The sequence below is a fragment of the Mandrillus leucophaeus genome, unplaced genomic scaffold, assembly GCF_000951045.1.
Source record: "Mandrillus leucophaeus isolate KB7577 unplaced genomic scaffold, Mleu.le_1.0 Scaffold36, whole genome shotgun sequence".
Lineage (NCBI taxonomy): Eukaryota > Metazoa > Chordata > Mammalia > Primates > Cercopithecidae > Mandrillus > Mandrillus leucophaeus.
Window position 1 is genome coordinate 4,279,014 of NW_012103809.1, and position 19,562 is coordinate 4,298,575.

Here is a 19,562-nt window from a genome sequence, read left to right on the forward strand (position 1 = left end):
AGCCAAGATGGTGCCACTGCACTCCTACCTGGGCAACATTTCTTATAATGACAGGGGTAGGGGGACGCTACTGGTGTCTAATGTCTAGAGGGCCAGGGACAATGCTAAATACCCTATTATGCACAGAATAGCACCCCACAGCCAAGAGTTATCTGGTTCAAAATGTCAATAAGGCTAAAACTGAAAAAATATTCTACAGAATATCTAAAGCCTGTGTAGCTCAGCTATGGAAAAATTCCCTTATTGGCATCAAATACCTGGGCAAAGTAGCTGTTCTTTTTTTGGGGTGGGTGGGTTCCTTAAGATGGTCAAGTTCTGTTCCCCTGAACCTCCTGCCTTTAGCCAGTCCCCACACACGTGGGAACACAGCCCTGACCAACAGTTAACTCCTCCCATGTGTAAGGTCAGTTTTTAGAGGAACAGAAGGCAGCTTGGTACTTTAAATGGTCTTCATATTCTACAACTTAACCAACCTCTCCCCCTAAATTAGGTCTTTCCACTTCCACTACAAAGCAGGGCTGTGAAACAGAGCACCAGAAAGAGTTCATTAAGGGTTACTTGCATTCTCAGTGGAATACACAAATATGCATAATTTAAATACTTCAATGCCTAGCACACTGAAGGTACTCAAATTCTGAATTAAGTAACATTAATTAATTAGTATGTCAATATTCCTAAATTAGTTATGCATATTTTGGAGCTGGAAACTTTGAGGATGTGTTTTGTAATTTCAAGGCTTTATTTATAACAACCCTTCCTTTTTTTTTGAGATGGAATCTCGCTCTATCGCCCAGGCGGGAGTGCAGTGGCACCATCTCAGCTCACTACATCCGCCTCCCGGGTTCAAGCAATTCTCCTGCCTCAGCCTACTGAGTAGCTGGGATTACAGGCACCCGCCACCACGCCCAGCTAATTTTTGTATTTTTAGTAGAGACGGGGTTTCATCATGTTGGTCAGGCCAGTCTCGAACACTTGACCTCGTGATCTGCCCACATCAGCCTCCCAAATTGCTAGGATTACAGGTGTGAGCCACCATGCCCGGCCAACTCTTCCCTTTTAAGACACTTTAAGATACCAGTTACTATCCTTCAAGAAGAGGGAAACTAAAAATTAATAGCATTTATTTTTTCCTATTTACTTAAGGGAAGCAGTGATCACTGTAGAGAATGAGAAACGTGTCGGGTTCTCAAGATGAAAATAAAAATTTAACACCCAGAGACAACCAAGACTAACATTTTTTAATACTTTTCAGTATTTTTTCTCATATAAAATGTATTTTTCAAAGACAAAATCACATTATTTGTATAATAGTATTTTAGCATGAGATTTGTCCCAAATTGTTTAAAAATTTTATTACACAAATTCACTGTTAACGCTGGCAGTGTATTCCAAATTAAAGATGCACATAACTTAAGTTTAGAAACTTTATTTATTTATTTATTTATTTATTTATTTATTTATTTGAGACAGAGTCTCGCTCTGTCGCCCAGGCTGGAGGGCAGTGGCATGATCTTGGCTCATTGCAATCTCCGCCTCTTGGGTTCAAGCTATTCTCCTGCCTCAGCCTCCCGAGTAGCTGAGATTACAGGTGCACACCACCATGCCTTGCTAATTTTTTATATTTTCAGTAGAGACAGGGCTCTGCCATGTTGGCCAGACCCCTGGTCTCAAACTCTTGACCTCAAGTGATCCGCCCGCCTCGGAAAGTGCTGGGATTACAGGCATTGGCACTGCAGAGCCACCGCATTCGGCTGGAAACATTTTGATTAGCTTTCAATGGACAGTTTTCTATTGGAATTGAACATCTTTGAGCATAATTTCTGATTGTCTTTAAGGCTCTTTTTATTCTCTTACTAAGAGATAAATGAAAAATGGTATCTCATTTCTACTTGCATTTTATTAGAGTAAACAAAGACTGAACATTTAAAAAGCATTTTTGGTAATCTGTATTTCTTTTCCTGTGTATCTTTTTCATGTCCCATGACTACTTTTCTTTTTAAAATACATTTGAAAAACTGATTGTGTCTTTATTACGAAGGTAATACATATTTAGAAAAATTAGAAAATATCGGCCAGGTGTGGTGGCTCACGCCTATATTATTCTAGCACTTTGGGAGGCCAAGGCAGGACAATTGCATGAGGCCAGGAGTTTGAGACCAGTCAGGACAACTTAGTAAGACCCCATCTTTAAAGAAATGAAACTTTAAAACAATTTTAAAAAAGAAAAATTAGAAAATACACTTAAATGGCTGGGCATGGTGGTTCATGCCTGTAATGCCAGCATTTTGGGAGGCCAAGGCAGGCAGATCACCTGAGGTCAGGAGATCAAGAGCAGCCTGGTCAACATGGTAAAACTCCATCTCTGGCTGGGCACAGTGGCTCACACCTGTAATCCCAGCACTTTGGGAGGCTGGGGTGGGTGGATCACCTGAGGTCAGGAGTTCGAGATCAGCGTGACTAACAAGGTGAAACCCCGTCTCTACTAAAAATACAAAAATTAGCCGGGTGTGGTGGTAGGCACCTATAGTCCCACCTACTTGGGAGGCTGAGACAGGAGAACAGATTGAACCTGGGAGGCAGAGTTTGCAGTGAGCCAAGATCGCGTTATTGCACTCCAGCCTGGGCGACGGAGTAAGACTCCATCTCAAATTAAAACAAAAACAAAAACAAAAAAAAACACCTCCATCTCTACAAAAATACAAAAATTAGCCAGGCGTGGTGGCGGGCGCCTGTAATCCCAACTACTCGGGGAGAATCGCCTGAACCCAGGAGGTGGAGGTTGCAGTGAGTCAAGATCATGCCACTGCACTCCAGCCTGGGCAACAGAGACTCCATCTCAAAAAAAAAGAAAATACATATAAACATTTCAGTATTTTTCTTATGTTTCTGTAGAGTATTATATTAAGAATTTACAATAATTTTCTCTCTTATCTTTCCATTTTAAGATTTTTACATAGAGAAAAATTTTAATTTGTATGTAATCAAATCATCTGAGTTTTCCTTTTGTGGTTTCTTCTATTATTTTAATACCCATGTTTTTTTCACCTTGAGATCAAATACACGTGTATGTTTTCCTTTTGTTTCTATCAGTTTAGGGGTGCTTTTTTCTTACACTTTGAAAATGTAACCCTGGTTGGGCGTAGTGGCTCACGCCCGTAATCCCAGCACTTTGGGAGGCCAAGGAGGGTGGATCACCTGAGGTCAGGAGTTTGAAACTAGCCTCACCAAGATGGAGAAACACCATCTCTACTGAAAATACAAAATTAGCCGGGTGTGGTGGCACAAGCCTGTAATCCTAGCTACTTGGGAGGCTGAGGCAGGAGAATTGCTTGAACCCTGGAGGCAGAGGTTGCGGTGAGCCGAGATCACGCCACTGCACTCCAGCCTTGGCAACAAGAGTGAAACTCCATCTCAACAACAACAACAAAACGTAATCCTTCTGTGATTTGTAAAGTATGGTGAGCAGTAAGAACCTCAATTTATCTTTCTCCCTAAGAGCTAATGAATTTTCCCAGCATCACCCACCCACTGAGCCGTCCTCCCCTCTTTGTGATGCCACGTTTGTTTACCTCATGCTGACTCATACGTTCTGCAACATTGAGCTATTTGTCAGTTCTTATGCCAGTACTTCCACTGTTACCATCATCAATTTAAAGATTACTTTAATATCTGATGGGGCAAGCTGTCCATCCCTATCACCGCTCTATTTTTTTTTTTTTTTTTTTTTGAGACGGAGTCTCACTCTGCCACCCAGGCTGGAGGTGCAGTGGTGCGATCTTGGCTCACTGCAAGCTCCGCCTCCCGGGTTCATGCCATTCTCCTGCCTCAGTCTCCCAAGTAGCTGGGACTACAGACGCCTGCCACCACACCTGGCTAATTTTTTTGTTTGTTTTGTTTTTGTTTTTGTTTTTTTTTTTTTAGTACAGACGGGGTTTCACCTTGTTAGCCAGGATGGTCTCAATCTCCTGACCTTGTGATCTGCCTGCCTCAGCTTCCCAAAGTGCTGGGATTACAGGCGTGAGCCATCGCGCCTGGCCTCACCACTCTCTAATTACTTATTCTTGTTTTAACGTGTCTTGACTATCCTTTCCCATTTGTTCTTCCAGATGACATTTAGAAAACATTTTCTCAAGATTAATTTTTTAAAAAAAGCAAAATAAATTTTTGTAATTGTCACACAGAATTTATATTTAAATGATGAGAGTACAATAAAGATTATTATTTACCTTTTTATTGAAGCCTTGCAGACAAAAGCACTGGGTTTTAAAGGCCGGAGACTTGGAATACATCTGTGGATATGTCAGGTGCAGTCACAAAGCAGCAAAGCCTGGGTGCCACAAGGCTGCCCTCTTGTGGCAGCCAGAGGCTGCACACTCAGTTCCAGCAAAGGATGATACTGTTGTATAGTGAACCAGAATCCCACCCCTAAACTGTAAAGACAGCATAGGAAGGTCTACTATATGGAATGATTCATGAGATGCCTTTTTGCTACCCATGACAGATTCCTTCATAACTAGTCTGTCACATGTCTGAATTTTTATCACTGCAGATTGATTCCTTGTTGCAACCTCAGGGTTCTTCATTTGAACCACAAAACACAGAAAATCATTGGTGTGGCTATTTTTGCATTTCTCCCAATGATCTTATATGCCTAGAAATTAATTTATTACATACGCTGGATGCCTAGGGCTTTGTGTTTAATTCTCTTAGTAAAATCCTGGTTGAGAATAGACCTGCCTTTGTAAATGAAAACATTCCTGATATTAAAAAACCTAAACATTTTAAAAGGTCTAACAGGAAGACTCCTCTTACCTGGCTTGCTGTTGGTCGTTTCTTTGGGTCCCAATTCAACATTTCGGTCATGAGCTGAATAGCTTCATTACTGGCATTGGGAATGAGAGTTTTTAAGTTTATAGGAACACACTGGGGAAAACGGAAGTTCATAGAGGATGCCAGCTGGTATCCTTCTGGCCAGTCACTCTGTTTCAGGAATATATAAGTGTGGGTGGGGAGGGCAAAACAAATTGTTTTTAGTAATCCATTTAAAAAACACAGCAGTAATATAAACATCATTTATGTTTGAACATTTTGATGTTGATCTATATAAATAAAATGAGAATGAAATACCAGACCACGTCTACAGTTCAGTGCTACGACAGTGTAGAAAGAACATTAAGCTGAGAGTTAGGAAACAATGCGAAAAGCACTTTTATAACTTTTTTTTTTTTTTTTTTGAGACAAGATCTGGCTCTGTTGTCCAGGCTGGAGTGCAGTGGTGCAAATCATGGCTCACTACAGCCTCACCCTCCCGGGCTCAAGAGATCCTCCCACCTCAGCCTCCTGAGTAGCTGGGACTACAGGTGCGTACCATCACACCTGGTTTTTTTTGTTTTTTTTTTTTGTGGAGATGGGGTTTCACTATGTTGCCCAGGCTGGTCTTGAACTCACAGGCTCAAGTGATCCTCCGGCCTGGGCTTCCCAAAGTGCTAGGATTACAGGCACAAGCCACTGTGCCCGACCTCTATAAATTTCACAATATTAAGCTCTTGTCTGGTTTTAGATCCTGATGGTGATGTTGCTGTGATGATATCTGGGTTAACTCTGAACGAATAAGGAAAAGTGCTTTACAAAGAGGCTGACTGCTAACAAAGATCCTTGTTGTATATATTACCCATCACATCCAATGTTAAAAATGCACATATGTGGGAAATGACAATTACATTAAAGCTTTCATATCTGCATTTACTTGTGTAATGTTAACTATAAGGCACCTACTAATTTAATTAGGATGTCATTATAATACACACTTATAAAGCACCTTTCAGAAAGAAAGGTATAGATGAAATATAATTATAGTTAATTGAAAAGTACTCAGTTCAAGAAGTCAAATATCCACAGGAGAGATATAGAAAAGGAAACAAGAAAGGGTAAAGAAAATATAAGGTTCAAGACACCAGGGGTTAACAGGTGATGCCAATGGCCAGCCACAGAGTGACCAGGAAAGAGCCCAAGCAAGGCTGTCTGTACAGTGTCAGCTGGGCATCACCCCCAAGTTACACTCTAAACACACAGAATTTTTCCTGAAGTTCTTAAGGAAAGGCAAACACCTGTTTTTCTTCAGCTGGTGGGATTCTGGCTTCTTGCAATCCTTAACCCACTCTGATTAAAAAAATAAGGATTATGGCCGGGTACGGTGGCTCACGCCAAGTAACCCCCCAGCACTTTGGGAGGCTGGGGTGGGCAGATCGCAGATTGCTTGAGCTCAGGAGTTCAAGACCAGCCTGGCCAACATGGTGAAATCCCCTCTCTACTAAAAATAGAAAAATTGACCAGGCGTGGTGGTGCACATCTGTAATCCCAGCTACTTGGGAGGCTGAGGCATGAGAACTGCTTGAACCTGGGAGGTGGAGGTTGCAGTGAGCTGAGATTGTGCCACTGCACTCCAACCTGGGCAACAGAGTGAGACTCCATCTCAAGAAGAAAAAAAAGTATTATAAGAAAATTAATCATTAAAGTATAAGCCTATTTCAAAACAAAAATATCAGCTATCTAGGCAAAAGTTGTAAATAATCAAAAATTATAAAATTAAAAGCAAAGTGGCAAGATAGAAATACTCAAAAGTTATAACAACTTAGGAACAAGAGTACTTACTTTTTTGGGAGTCCCTAAAACTTGGCAAATTTTAAAGATTTCATCGACCTCACTTGTCCCTGGGAAAAGCGGTCTTAACATATAGAGTTCAGCCATGATACTTCCAACAGCCCACACATCAATGGGAGAACTATAAACTGAAGATCTCAGTAAAACTTCAGGGGCACGATACCTGTGAGAATAGAAAACAAAAGAGGTGATTTTGATTGCAATTTCAAAGGTGAATGGGCAGTAGCATTCTACGCCCTTTGGTCATGCATTTCCATCAAGGAACAGATATTCAGACCCCGTCCCATCTGTGTGTCAGGCACCTGTACAATGTTCTGGGGACAATAGGACATAACACATGTTCCCTGACCACAATGAGTGGGGCTGGAGACAAATAAATGTCTATGAAATGTCCATGAAGGCTCAGACAGGAACTCAACTGAATAGATATGGAAATAAGTGCCATCTGATATATCAAGAAAAAAAGTAGAAAAACCATGTTACGAAGCATTATATTCAGCATCTATTCACAAGGAAGCACAGAAAACAAAAGATGAACAAGGATTATCCCTGAGTAGTGGAGTTTTTTCTTCTTTTTATCAGTTTGAAAGTACTGATATCCTCAACCGACTCCTCTTCTGTAGTCAACTCTATTTACTGAGTGGAGTTTTGCTCTTTTTGCCCAGGCTGGAGTGCAGTGGTGGGATCTTGGCTCACTGCAACCTCCGTCTCCCAGGTTCAAGTGATTCTCCTGCCTCAGCCTCTCGAGTAGCTGGGATTACAGGGGCGCACCACCACGCCCGGCTAATTTTTGTATTTTTAGTACAGATGGGGAGTCCCCATGTTGGCCAGGCTGGTCTCGAACTCCTGACCTCAGGTGATCAGCCAGCCTCAGCCTCCCAAAGTGCTGAGATTACAGGCGTGAGCCACCACGCCCAGCCTAACAATATTTTTAATTGAGAAAAATACTCAATTTACAAGAGCAAAGTCAGCTGGTGAGTCCGACACAAAGTCTGCTAAATGGAAGATACTCTCAACTCTCTTTTTTTCCAACCAAAATGTGTAAATATTTCAGTCCAAATGTTTGGCATAATGTCTTTCTGCGTTCATTGAGAATACGGCAAGCCCTCAAATAAACTAGTTTTGTTCAATGTTGTTTTGCTCAATGTTGTTTCATTGTAATGTTGATGAGAAAGAAAAAAAGAAGGCATTTTTGGCTGAGCCACTGTGTGGGGTCTGCACGTTCTCCCCAAGTCTACATGGGTTTTCTCTGGGACTCTGACTTCCTCCCATATCCCAAACGTGTGCATGTCAGGTGAACTGGGGTGTCCGTGTGGCCCCAGGAGGAGTCAGTGGGTGCATGTGTGTGTCAGGGCGGGGGGACAGGGAGTGCTGCCATGGGAGGCTGTCGCATCCATGGTTGGTGCTCACTTTGCGCCTCCAGCTTCCAGGATACGCTGTAGCCACCTGTGACCCTGAACTAGAATAACTGAGCAAATAATTACCTTCCTTGTTTTTACTAATCTTTCTTAAATGTATGTAGGGCTCACATGTATTTCAGTGTTCAATACTAGTGTTTTGGTCGCTGTTTAGAAGTTTTGTGGCCAGGCACAGTGGCTCACGCCCGTACTCCCAACACTTTGGGAGATCAAGGTGGGCGAATCACGAGGTCAGGAGTTAGAGACCAGCCTGGCCAACATGGTGAAACCCCGTCTCTACTAAAAATACAAAAAATTAGCCGGGTGTAGTGATGGGCGTCTGTAATCCCAGCTACTCGGGAGGCTGAGGCAGGAGAATCACTTGAATCCAGGAGGCAGAGGTTGCAGTGAGCCAAGATCGTGCCACTGCACTACAGCCTGGGTGACAGGAAAAAAAAAAAAACTTTCGTGATGTTTTGGTGACCAGAAATGTGCCATGAAATTGTTTATTTTAATTAGCCTATGGTCGGATTGGTTTCATCATATGTTGTTTCACTTAAAGTCAGTTTCCAAGAACCTATTGATGATGTTAAGTGACAACTTACTATACTTCCTTTGACGAATATTTTTACAAGCTTTATTGATATAGAATTCACGTAATATACAGTTGATCCATTTACAGTGTACATCACACTGCTTTCTCCCAAGGTGCCTTCACGTGTCTTCCCTCTTCCATCTCTGTGTCTGCCTTCTTCTTATAAGGACATCAGTCTTATTGGATTAAGACCAGCCATGCTGTGGTCTGACCTCATCTTAGCCTGATTACATTTGCAAAGACCCTATTTCAAAATAAGGTCACATTTGCAGGTTACATAACCAGGGCAGATCCCTCGTGAAAGGCTTGGTGCTGTTCTCTTGTAGTGAATGAGTTCTTTTTCAGACAAGATGAAATTAGTTCCTGAGACAGTGGGTTGCTCCTGAGACAGTGGGTTGCTCCACAGCAAGCTTCCTCCTCTTGTTTGTTCCCTTCTCGCACATGCCCATTTCCCCTTTGATCTTCCCCCTGCCACCTTTTTTTTTTTTTTAATTTGAGATGGAGTTTTGCTCTTGTTACCCAGACTGGAGTGCAATGGCGCGATCTCAGCTCACTGCAACCTCCGCCTCCTGGGTTCAAGTGATTCTCCTGCCTCAGCCTCCTGAGTAACTGGGATTACAAGCATGCGCCACCACGCCCGGCTAATTTTTGTATTTTTAGTAGAGATGGGGTTTCCCCATGTTGGCCAGGCTGGTCTTGAACTCCTGACCTCAGGTGATCCACCCGCCATGGCCTCCCAAAATGCTGGGATTACAGGTATGAGCCACCGCACCCAGCCTGACCTTCTCCACCATGTTTCAATGCAGCATAAAAACCCTCACCAGAAGCCAAGCGGATGCCAGTGCCAGGCTTCTTTTACAGCCTGCAGATCCAGGAGCCAAATAAACCTCCTTTCTTTATCAACTTCCCAGCCTCAGGCGTTCCTTTACAGCAACACAAAACACACTAAGACACGGACTCCTATCTTTCAGCTCCCACATCTGATTCATTAGAAAACAGACCCAAAATTCCACACTTTCTCACTACCTGCATGTCCAGCAGGTCCAAGTCACTATCATTTCTGGCCACTCTACAAACTCTGCCCTTGTTTCCTATGACTGCCCTCATTCATTCATTCTGTGCTGTGCGGAATTCACGTGGGGCATGCACCTGTCTCAAAGCTTTTCTATTTAGCATTTGCTCTGCCTAAAAAAATTCTGGCTGAGCCACTGTGTGGGGTCTGCACGTTCTCCCCAAGTCTACATGGGTTTCTCCTTCAGGGCTACTCTCAGTGAGGCCCTCCAGATAAAACAGCAACATTCCTGCCCCTCCCCATCTCCCCCAACTCCCTGCCCCCTTTCATATTTTATTTTTCTTTATTATAATGTATCAACATTATCAGATGTTTCAAATATATTTATTTCTTTCTTTTTTTTGAGAAAGAGTCTTGCTCTGTTGCCTAAGCTGCAGTTCAGTGGTGCAATCTTGGCTCACTGCAACCTCTGCTTCCCAGGTTCAAGTGATTTTCATGTCTCAGCCTCCCAAGTAGGTGGCACCAAGGCACGTGACACCACACCCAGCTAATGTTGTATTTTTAGTAGAAACAGGGTTTAGCCATGTTGGCCAGGCTGGTCTTGAACTCCTGGCCTCAAGTGATCCCCCATCTCGACCTCCCAAAGTGCTAGGATTACAGGAGTGAACTACTATGCCCGGCCTGATACACGTATGTTCTTGTTTTCACTGGAGTATAATATTCACACAGGCAGAGGCATGTATTCTAAGAGCAGAGCTTGATGAATTTTCACAAATACAACACATCCACGGACCCAGCACCCAGATCAAGAAAGATATGTTATTGGCCAGGCACAGTGGCTCACGCCTGTAATCCCAGCACTATGGGAGGCTGAGGTGGGTGGATCACCTGAGGTCAAGAATTCGAGACCAGCCTGGATAACATGGTGAAACTCCGTCTCTACTAAAACACAAAAATTAGCCAGGCGTGGTGGCGGGCACCTGTAATCCCAGCTACTTGGGAGGCTGAGATAGGAGAATCACTTGAAACTGGGAGGCAGAGGTTGCAGTGAGCCAAGATCACGCCATTGCACTCCAGCCAGGGCGAGAGAATGAGACTGTCTCAAAATAAAAGAGAGACATGTTACCAGCACCCAGAAGGCCCCTTGTGCACTTGTCCAGGCACCACACACCCCCCCCCCATGGAACCGCTTGCTATCCCGACGTTTATGGCACAGATTATTTTTCTCTGTTTTTGTACTTTACATAAACGAAATCGTATGGTATGTGCCCTTTTTCTGTTTGGCCTCTTGCTTTCAACATTGTCTTAGATCTACCCATATTGCTGCATGCAGTCATAGACCATTCACTCTCACTCTTGCAAACCTTTCCTCTGGGTGATATACGATGCTACTGCTCATGGACATTTGGGTGGCGTGCAGTTGAGAGGATTCACGTCTTTTGGTGAACATGGTATGTCTTTCTGTCGGTGACCCATAATATTTTTAACTTGTTTATCTGTGTATTGGCTGTCATATAAGCAGCATAAGGCAGAGGTTTTTCTTTTATTTTTTTATTTTACTGCTGTGTTCTCTGTGCCTAAAATGATGTTTGGCACATAGTAGGTGTTCAATAAATATTTGTTGAATGAATGATTGAGTGAATAAATGAAATGCTTTTTCCTTATTTTTTCAGTGATCAGAAGAGCAATAAACCAATCCTTCGCTTTCTTTAAAGACTATAAAATTCATTTCTATGTTTTAAATATTCAATACGGAACTTCCAGAAATATGTAACAATCCATCGTAGGAAAATTTCACCATAGGCTTATGCCTCAGGAGGGTTGCATAATCCTACTCACCATCTGGTAGAGACATAATCAGTGTACGGTGGCTGGGACCTTAATTCTCTCGCAAGTCCAAAATCAGCAATTTTCACAAGCTCTGGGCCCATACAAAGCAAGTTTTCTGGTTTCATGTCCCTATGAAAAAAACCTTGGTGATATATAGAGAAAAAAATAAAATCAATCATTAGGTTTAAACATAGCTTTATCTGATTTATAAACAACATATAAATGAACCCCCTCTTTTGTAATAAGAAGCATCATCTTAGGAAAAAAGTAAACCATATTTATTGTCTAACAAGTAACGGGATGTAGGGACCTTGCTTTTAAAATGCTTTGGCAAGAAAGTTCACACAGTATATGAGATAATTAAAAATAACTACCCATTTAACATTTATTTTTATTTGTGACTCCGGGGGTGTTCAGGCGCTGGGCTAGGTATTATTACACTACGATTATCTCCATTCATTTGCACAACAACCTTAAGGAGGTACTGTTATCACTACTGTGCAACAGAGGAGGAGGCTGAGGGCCAGAGTGAAGTCACCTAATTAACGTGTGAGAAGTTTTTGTTTTTGTTTTTGAGGCAGGTCTCGCTCTGTTGTCCAGGCTGGAGTGTAGTGGCTCGATTTCGGCTCACTGCAGCCTCAACCTCCTGGGCTCAAGCAATCCTCTCACCTCAGCCCACTAAGCAGCTGGGAGCACAGGTGCACGCCACCACTCCCAGCTAAGTTTTTGTATTTTTGATAGAGACAGGATTTTGCAACATCACCCAGGCTGAGAAGAGCACTTTTTAACCAGGCTTAAGTCAGTGCAGCTGACTCCTTGAGAAAACTCACTTGTTTAAAGAGTCCATTCAATAAAAATGTAACTCCACACATCAGAACTAATTTCTTCATTTAAAATTATTTTATCTAATGTTCAGTTTTACTCAATAGCTGTGTTATTGCAAAATCCCAATAATTATAATGTTTATATTAGCAATTCAATCTATAAAATAAATGGTTATAAAGCTAATGGGGAAACCAAAGAAAATGAGGCAGAAAGCCCAGCGGGGGCCGGGTGTGGTGGCACACGCCTGTAATTCCAGCACTTTGGGAGGCTGAAGTGGGCAGATCATGAGGTCAGGAGTTTGAGACCAGCCTGGCCAATATTACGAAACCCCATCTATACTAAAAATACCAAAATTAGCCGGGTATGGTGGCAGATGCCTGTAGTCCCAGCTACTCGGGAGGCTGAGGCAGAAGAATCGCTTGAACCTGGGAGGTGGAGGTTGCAGTGAGCCGAGATCGTGCCACCACACTCCAGCCTGGGCAACAGAGCAAGACTCCATCAAAAACAAACAAACAAACAAACAAGCAAATAAAAAGAAAACCCAGGGGGAAAAGAACAAACATTAAAGCCCTCCTGGCAGATGAGTATTTGTCTTAAGGAAGGCTTTTTCTAAGGGCAGTCTAAAGTATTCTGGTTATATCCAAATGGCTTGGGTTCCAATGACCTTGGGAGGCAGGGAGACTGCAGGTGATCACTTGAAGAGGGTTTTCATGTAGCTTTGGGGCTGAGAAGACTTTCTTTTATCTTTCTCTTTTCTTTTCTTTTCTTTATTTTTGGTTTTTTTTTGTTTTGAGATGGAGTCTTGCTCTGTCACCCAGGTTGGAGTGAAGTGGTGTCATCTGGGCTCACTGCAACCTCCCACTCCCAGGTTCAAGCGATTCTCCTGCCTCAGCCTCCAGAATAGCTGGGATTACAGGCGTGCCCCACCACACCTGGCTAGTTTTTTGTATTTTTAGTAGAGACTGGATTTCACCATGTTGGCCAGGCTGGTCTCAAACTCCTGACCTCGTGATCCACCTGCTTCGCCCTCCCAAAGTGCTGGGATTACAGGCGTGAGCCACCGCGCCCAGCTGGGGTTGGGAAGACTTTTTAAGCCTAAATGTTTTCAATCACTTCAAAGCCAGAGTGCGCTCTGTTTGTGACATCTGTTTAACAGTTTTGTAATCCAAGTTTATCCGGTACTTCTTACTCTAAATAGTTGGTAACATCCATTTCACTGTGTCCAAGAGACATTCATTGTACTTTTGTAACAAATGTAACAACAGGAATGGGACCATGTGAGGCAGAGCAGAGGGACACTAATTCATAAGGTCTCAGAGAACTAAACCAATTACATATTTGTGCATCTAAGGCTTTCCCCATCCTAATATACATATATTGGTAATTCAGTCCTATTTGAACTAAATATTAGTTTTTTAAAAAGCAGCTATTTTATTTTATTTATTTATTTGAGACAGAGTCTTGCTCTGTCACCCAGGTTGGACGGCAGTGGCACGATCTCAACTCACTAACCTCCGCCTCCCGGGTTCAAGCGATTCTTCTGCCTCAGCCTCCCACGTAGCTGGGATTACAGGCACGTGCCATGACACTCAGCTAATTTTTGTATTTTTAGTAGAGACAGGTTTTTGCCATGTTGGCCAGGCTGGTCTTGAACTCCTCACCTCAAGTGATCTGCATCTGCCTGCCTTGGCCTCCCAAAGTGCTAGGATTACAGACGTGAGCCACCGTGCCCAGCCAGAAATTCCATTTTATATAGAATCACAGAAATTATAAAGTTTTAAAATTAAAATGTCAGTGTGTATAGGCACATACCCCAAATTCATAGTTATCCAATAGAAAGTTATTTAACAGTTTTATAAGTAATTTCTATGCACAATCTCGACAGTAATCTAAAGAGGTAGGGAAATGAAACTTAAAAGAAACCTACCATGTTTATGGATAAAAGCCAGCCCTTGCAATATTTGATACATAATATTTCTGATGACTGACTCAGGGAACAACTTGTTTCTGTAAAGAAATGAACAGTCACATAATTCTGTTAAGCAACCAGCCAACCAATCCAAAGAAGGATTATATTCCCCCTGCCTTGGAGCCTCTACTGGCCTCACGATACTGGTTAAAGGTGCGATTCACAGATTTATAGTGTTAAAGCTCATACATTTAAAACATGAAAATTAGATTTTTTTTGTTTTGATGTGAGGTAAAAACTCAAATCCAAAACTGAATATATTGTACACATATAAAATATGTATGTGTATATGTATATATTTTTTGAGACAGAATTTTGCTCTCTGTTACCCAGGCTGGTGTGCAATGGCACAATCTAGGCTCACTGCAACCTCCACCTCCCGGGTTCAAACAATTCTGCTGCCTCAGCCTCCTGAGTAGCTGGGATTATAGACATGCACCACCATGCCTGGTTTTGTATTTTTAGTAGAGATGGGGTTTCGCCATGTTGGTCAGGCTGGTCTTGAACTCCTGACCTTAGGTGATCTGCCTACCTCGGCCTCCCAAAGTGCTGGGATTACAGGCGTAAGCCACCGTGCCCGGTCTAACCAGCTGAATTTTAAACTGTTCCAAGAAGAGCAAAGCAAGTTGAAAAACTGAATTACTAACAGATAAGCCAAGCATGTGAATCTGTATTATGTACGCTTTAAGAATTTTAGAGGTGGCCGGGTGTGGTGGCTCATGCCTATAATCCCAAGCACTTTGGGAGGCCAAGGTGGGAGCATCGCTTAAGTCCAAGAGTTCAAGACCAGCCTGGGTAACATGGTGAAACCTTGTCTCTACAAAAAATACAAAAATTAGCCAGGCGTGGTGGCACAGGCCTATAATCCAGCTGCTGGAGAGGCTGAGGTGGGAGGATCACTTGAGCCTGGGAGTTCGAGGCTGCAGTGAGCTGTGATTGTGCCACTCCACTCCAGCATAGTGACAGAGTGAGATCCTGTCTCAAAAAGAAAAGGAAAAAATAAATAAAGTTAGAGATATAAATAAATGCTTCAGTTATATTCTGCATATTGGTGTTGTCCAATAGAAACGTAAGAGCTGGCTGGGCACAGTGGCTCATGCCTGTAATCCTAGCACTTTGGGAGGCCGAGGTGGGTGGATCACCTGAGGTCAGGAGTTCAAGAGCAGCCTGGCCAACATGGTGAAACCCCATCTCTACTAAAAATATAAAAATTAGCTGGGCGTGACGGCACATGTCTGTAATCCCAGCTACTCAAGAAGCTAAGGCAGAAGAATCGCTTGAACCCAGTGGGCGGAGATTGCAGTGAGCTGAAATCACACCACTTCACTCCAGCCTGGGCGAAAGAGTAAGACTCCATCCCCCACGAAAAAAAGAAAGAAATATATATTAGAGCCACTTGTGTACTTAACATCATTTTTCTAGCAGCCGTGTTAAAAGAAATCAAACAGGTAAAATTAATTTTTATCAATATATTTAACCTAATATGTGCCAAATATTATTTCAACATGTAATCGATATAAAAATGAGCTGACTGCACCACTGTACTCCAGCTTGGGTGACAGAGCAAGACCATGCCTCTAAAAAAAAATTTTTTTTAATTATTTATTTATTTTTAAAATTTACCTTTTTTTGTTTTTTGAAAAAGAGACACGGGCTGGGTGCAGTGGCTCCCGCCCGTAATCCCAGCACTCTGGGAGGCCAAGGCATGTGGATCCCTTGAGTTCAAGAGTTCGAGACCAGCCTGGGCAACATGGTGAGACCCTGGCTCTACTAAAAATACAAAAATCAGCCAGGCGTGGTGGCGTGTGCCTGTAGTCCCAGCTACTTGGGGCCTCGTTGAGGCAGGGGAATTGCTGGAGCCGGAGAGGTCGAGGCTACAGTGAGCCATGTTTACACCACTGCACTCCGGCCCTCTAGCCAGGGTAAAAGAGTGAGACTCTGTCTCTGAAAAGAAGAGAGACACATGGTCTCGTTATGTTGCCTAGGCTGGTCTCAAACTCCTGGGGCTCAAGCAATCCTCCCGCCTTGGCCTCTCAAAGTGCTGGGATTACAAGTGTGAGTCACCAACCCTGGAGTAAAAAAAATACAAAAATTATTAAGACATTTTCTCTTTTGTACCAAGTTTTCAAAATCTGATGTGTAATTTATTTTACATTTACAACACTCCTCAATGCAAACATTTCAGGAGCTAGCCACATCTGACTAGTGGCTACTGTATTAGTGTAGCTCTATACTATATATATATATATAAATACATATATATAATGCATACATATAATACATATATACAAAAAATACATATATATATATATCTTTTTTTTTTTTGAGATTGAGTCTTGCCCTGTTGCCCAGGCTGCAGTGCAGTGGTGCAATCTTGGCTCACTGCAACCTCTGCCTCCTGGCCAACATGGTGAAACTCTGTCTCTACTAAAAATACAAAAATTAGCTGGCTTCCTGGGTTCAAGCAACTCTCCTGTCTCACCTTCCTGAGTGGCTGGGATTATGGGTAGCCTCAACCTCCTGGGCTCAAGCAATCTTCTCACCTCAGCCTCCAAGTAGCTAGGACTACAGGTGTGTGCCACCATGCCTGGCTAATTTTTTAAATTTTTTGTAGAGACGGAGTCTCACTATGTTGCCCAGGCTGGTCTCAAATTCCTGGGCTCAAGTGATCCTCCCACCTCAGTCTCCCAAAGTACTGGATTAAAGACAGGAACTACCGCATCCAGCCAGATTTATATATATTTCAAAATAGATGAAAATTTAATATTTCATGCATTTATGTATTTCATTTTCTTCTTCAACAAATGTATCTTGATATTTCATGTATGTATATATCATTTCAATATTTTACAGGACAAAATTTATTAGAGGCTGAAAATTAAGATTACTCATAATTCCACGTGATTAAGAAACTTTTAATTTTTCAGTATTCTAATTCATTTGCATGCATAACTTTTATCTTAGGAATGAATGTCACATACACGCAATTTCGTTTGTTTTTTCCACTTGGAAGCATTTTCACAATCCTTATAATTATCACCTTTAATGGTAATAATTCCATCAATATTATATACAATAATTACCAACCTATTTTTGCACTGATATTTATTTTAAATAGTTCAAAAAGTGAAGCTTAGTACAGACATTTAACAGAATATATTATTTATAGTAACTATAAAGACTACATATCCACAAAAAAAATACTTGTAAGTAAATGAATCAAATAAAAAATTTTGTCCCACTGAAATTACAACTAAGTAAAAAGGCGTGCATGTCTATATACAAGGCCTAGAAGGGACTTTAGAAAAGTAAAAACTGATTTGAGAGGCAGAAATTTACTTTTATTTTAATTGATATTAATGTTATAATGATTTCGGCCTGGAACATAAGAGGCATTCAATAAATATGTTTTGAGAAAGGGAAAAATATGATTAAAGAAGAATTCACGTAACATCCTCAGACCTTGAGTGAGCGTATGCGTGTGTGTGTGTGTGTGTGAAAGAAACAGAAATCAACATCATTACTTTGGAAAATTATTTCTAAGTATTTCAGGGTTTTTTGCTGAACATTTCTCACTTTAAAAGCAGGCAAAATGGATGTTAATCTCCCAGATGTGACCAGAACAACCATCAAAACATTATCTCCCCGAGCCCAGGGTGGAAGACTGTAGCTCTCCCTGTATAGACTCTGCCCACACATATTTAAAAATTGTGAATTTCCTTGGAATTGGTAACACACCAAGTCTTATCATTGACTTGTGCATTCTACTGAATGAATTTTTTAGATCCTTTCTTGAAAGCAACTTCATTCCTTTCTCCATTCTTTCATCAACCTTCACAAGATGCTTGGGAGAGCAACCAAGATAATTTTCTCAACAGTGCCCAAGGCCAGCTTTATTACTGAGTACTAAACTATACATAAATTTGTATTTTAAAAAGCGTAAATAGATAGTATGTGTATTTATGTAAGATACTGGCCTTCACTTTCAAGGATTTACAACAGAAAGATGCTGGCTATGTCACAGCTGGTTCTTCTTCAGTGTTAAATGTTACCCTTTGATAAAGGTAACAGAACTAGTTAATTTAAATTTACCTTTTGGAGTGATCAATTTTTATCTAGTAAAGTATGACATATTGAAAGGATCAAAAGAACTCATGGAGGGAATAACAGGGAAAAATGTGAATAAAAACATACCTGTCTTTCATTAATTGATAGAGGTTTTCTTTCATATATTCAAATATAAAATAAAGATGGTCATTTTCTCTGATAACTTCTTTCAATTTAATAACATTGGCATGATTAAGTTTCTTCAGAGACTGAAAAATAACAAATACACATTAAAATTTCTTTACAAAACTTATAAAAGTTGGCAAAATCGTATCAACGCTAAGTATGATAATTATGTAATTTTCCATTTCTCCTGGGTTCATTAATTAATTACATTTTAATATCTCCATAATTGCTTTAAGTAATGAAAGTTAAGTGCAAACGATAAATCAAGCCAGCAATAGCTATTAAACATCTCAATCTATTACATTTTTCCCTTGGTTTATAAATAGGTCTAACTTTTGTCTGACTTAACCATGCAAAGGTATCCAAAATTATATCCAAGTCTTTAAGCATAAAATCTAAGGAAATGGTATGTAGTAATTCAAAAAGATGTCTTTGGTGGCTGAGCGCGGTGGCCCATGCCTGCTATCTCAGCACTTTGGGAGGCTGAGGTGGGCGGATCACCTGAGGTCAGGAGTTCGAGACCAGCCTGGCCAACATGGTAAGACCTTGTCTCTACTAAAAATACAAAAATTAGCTCGGCATGGTGACACACACCTGTAGTCCCAGCTACTCGGGAAGCTGAGGCAGGAGAATCGCTTGAACCCAGGAGGTGGAGGTTGCAGTGAGCCGAGATCATGCCACCGCATTCCAGCCTGGGTGACAGAGTAAGACTCTCCTCAAAAAAAGAAAAGAAAAGAAAAGTTGTCTTTGCATAATATGATTTTATGATGCTCTCTTAAAAGTGAAAGTGAACTTTCAAATGTGAGGATATAATTATATGCTATTCTCCACTGACATCAGAACCAAAAGAAATGAGAAATTAATTTAGGAATATAAAGGAAAAACAAACACAATTGTCTTCAGAATGCTTCCCACAGAGAATAAAATAATCTTAACTACTATCCTCAGGTAGCATTAAGGCCTTCCAGGTTCTTTTCATCTTTAGGATTTTACCTTAACTTCTCTCAAGTTCATGCACTCATCCCAAGAATAGAACTTTCT

At 41.4% G+C, this 19,562-nt stretch overlaps 1 protein-coding gene across 1 annotated transcript in view; it reads right to left on the bottom strand.

Moving 5' to 3' along the window:
• MAK (male germ cell-associated kinase) overlaps positions 1-19,562 on the bottom strand; it is a gene marked incomplete at its 5' end in the record, with an annotated part of 53,795 nt that extends 34,233 nt beyond the window's left edge. Inside the window, 7 exons of the mRNA XM_011989691.1 lie at positions 474-518; positions 4,813-4,980; positions 6,652-6,823; positions 11,504-11,636; positions 14,247-14,326; positions 18,483-18,604; positions 19,515-19,562. Coding sequence (XP_011845081.1) covers positions 474-518; positions 4,813-4,980; positions 6,652-6,823; positions 11,504-11,636; positions 14,247-14,326; positions 18,483-18,604; positions 19,515-19,562 — 768 coding nt within the window. The remainder of the gene's footprint in view (positions 1-473; positions 519-4,812; positions 4,981-6,651; positions 6,824-11,503; positions 11,637-14,246; positions 14,327-18,482; positions 18,605-19,514) is intronic.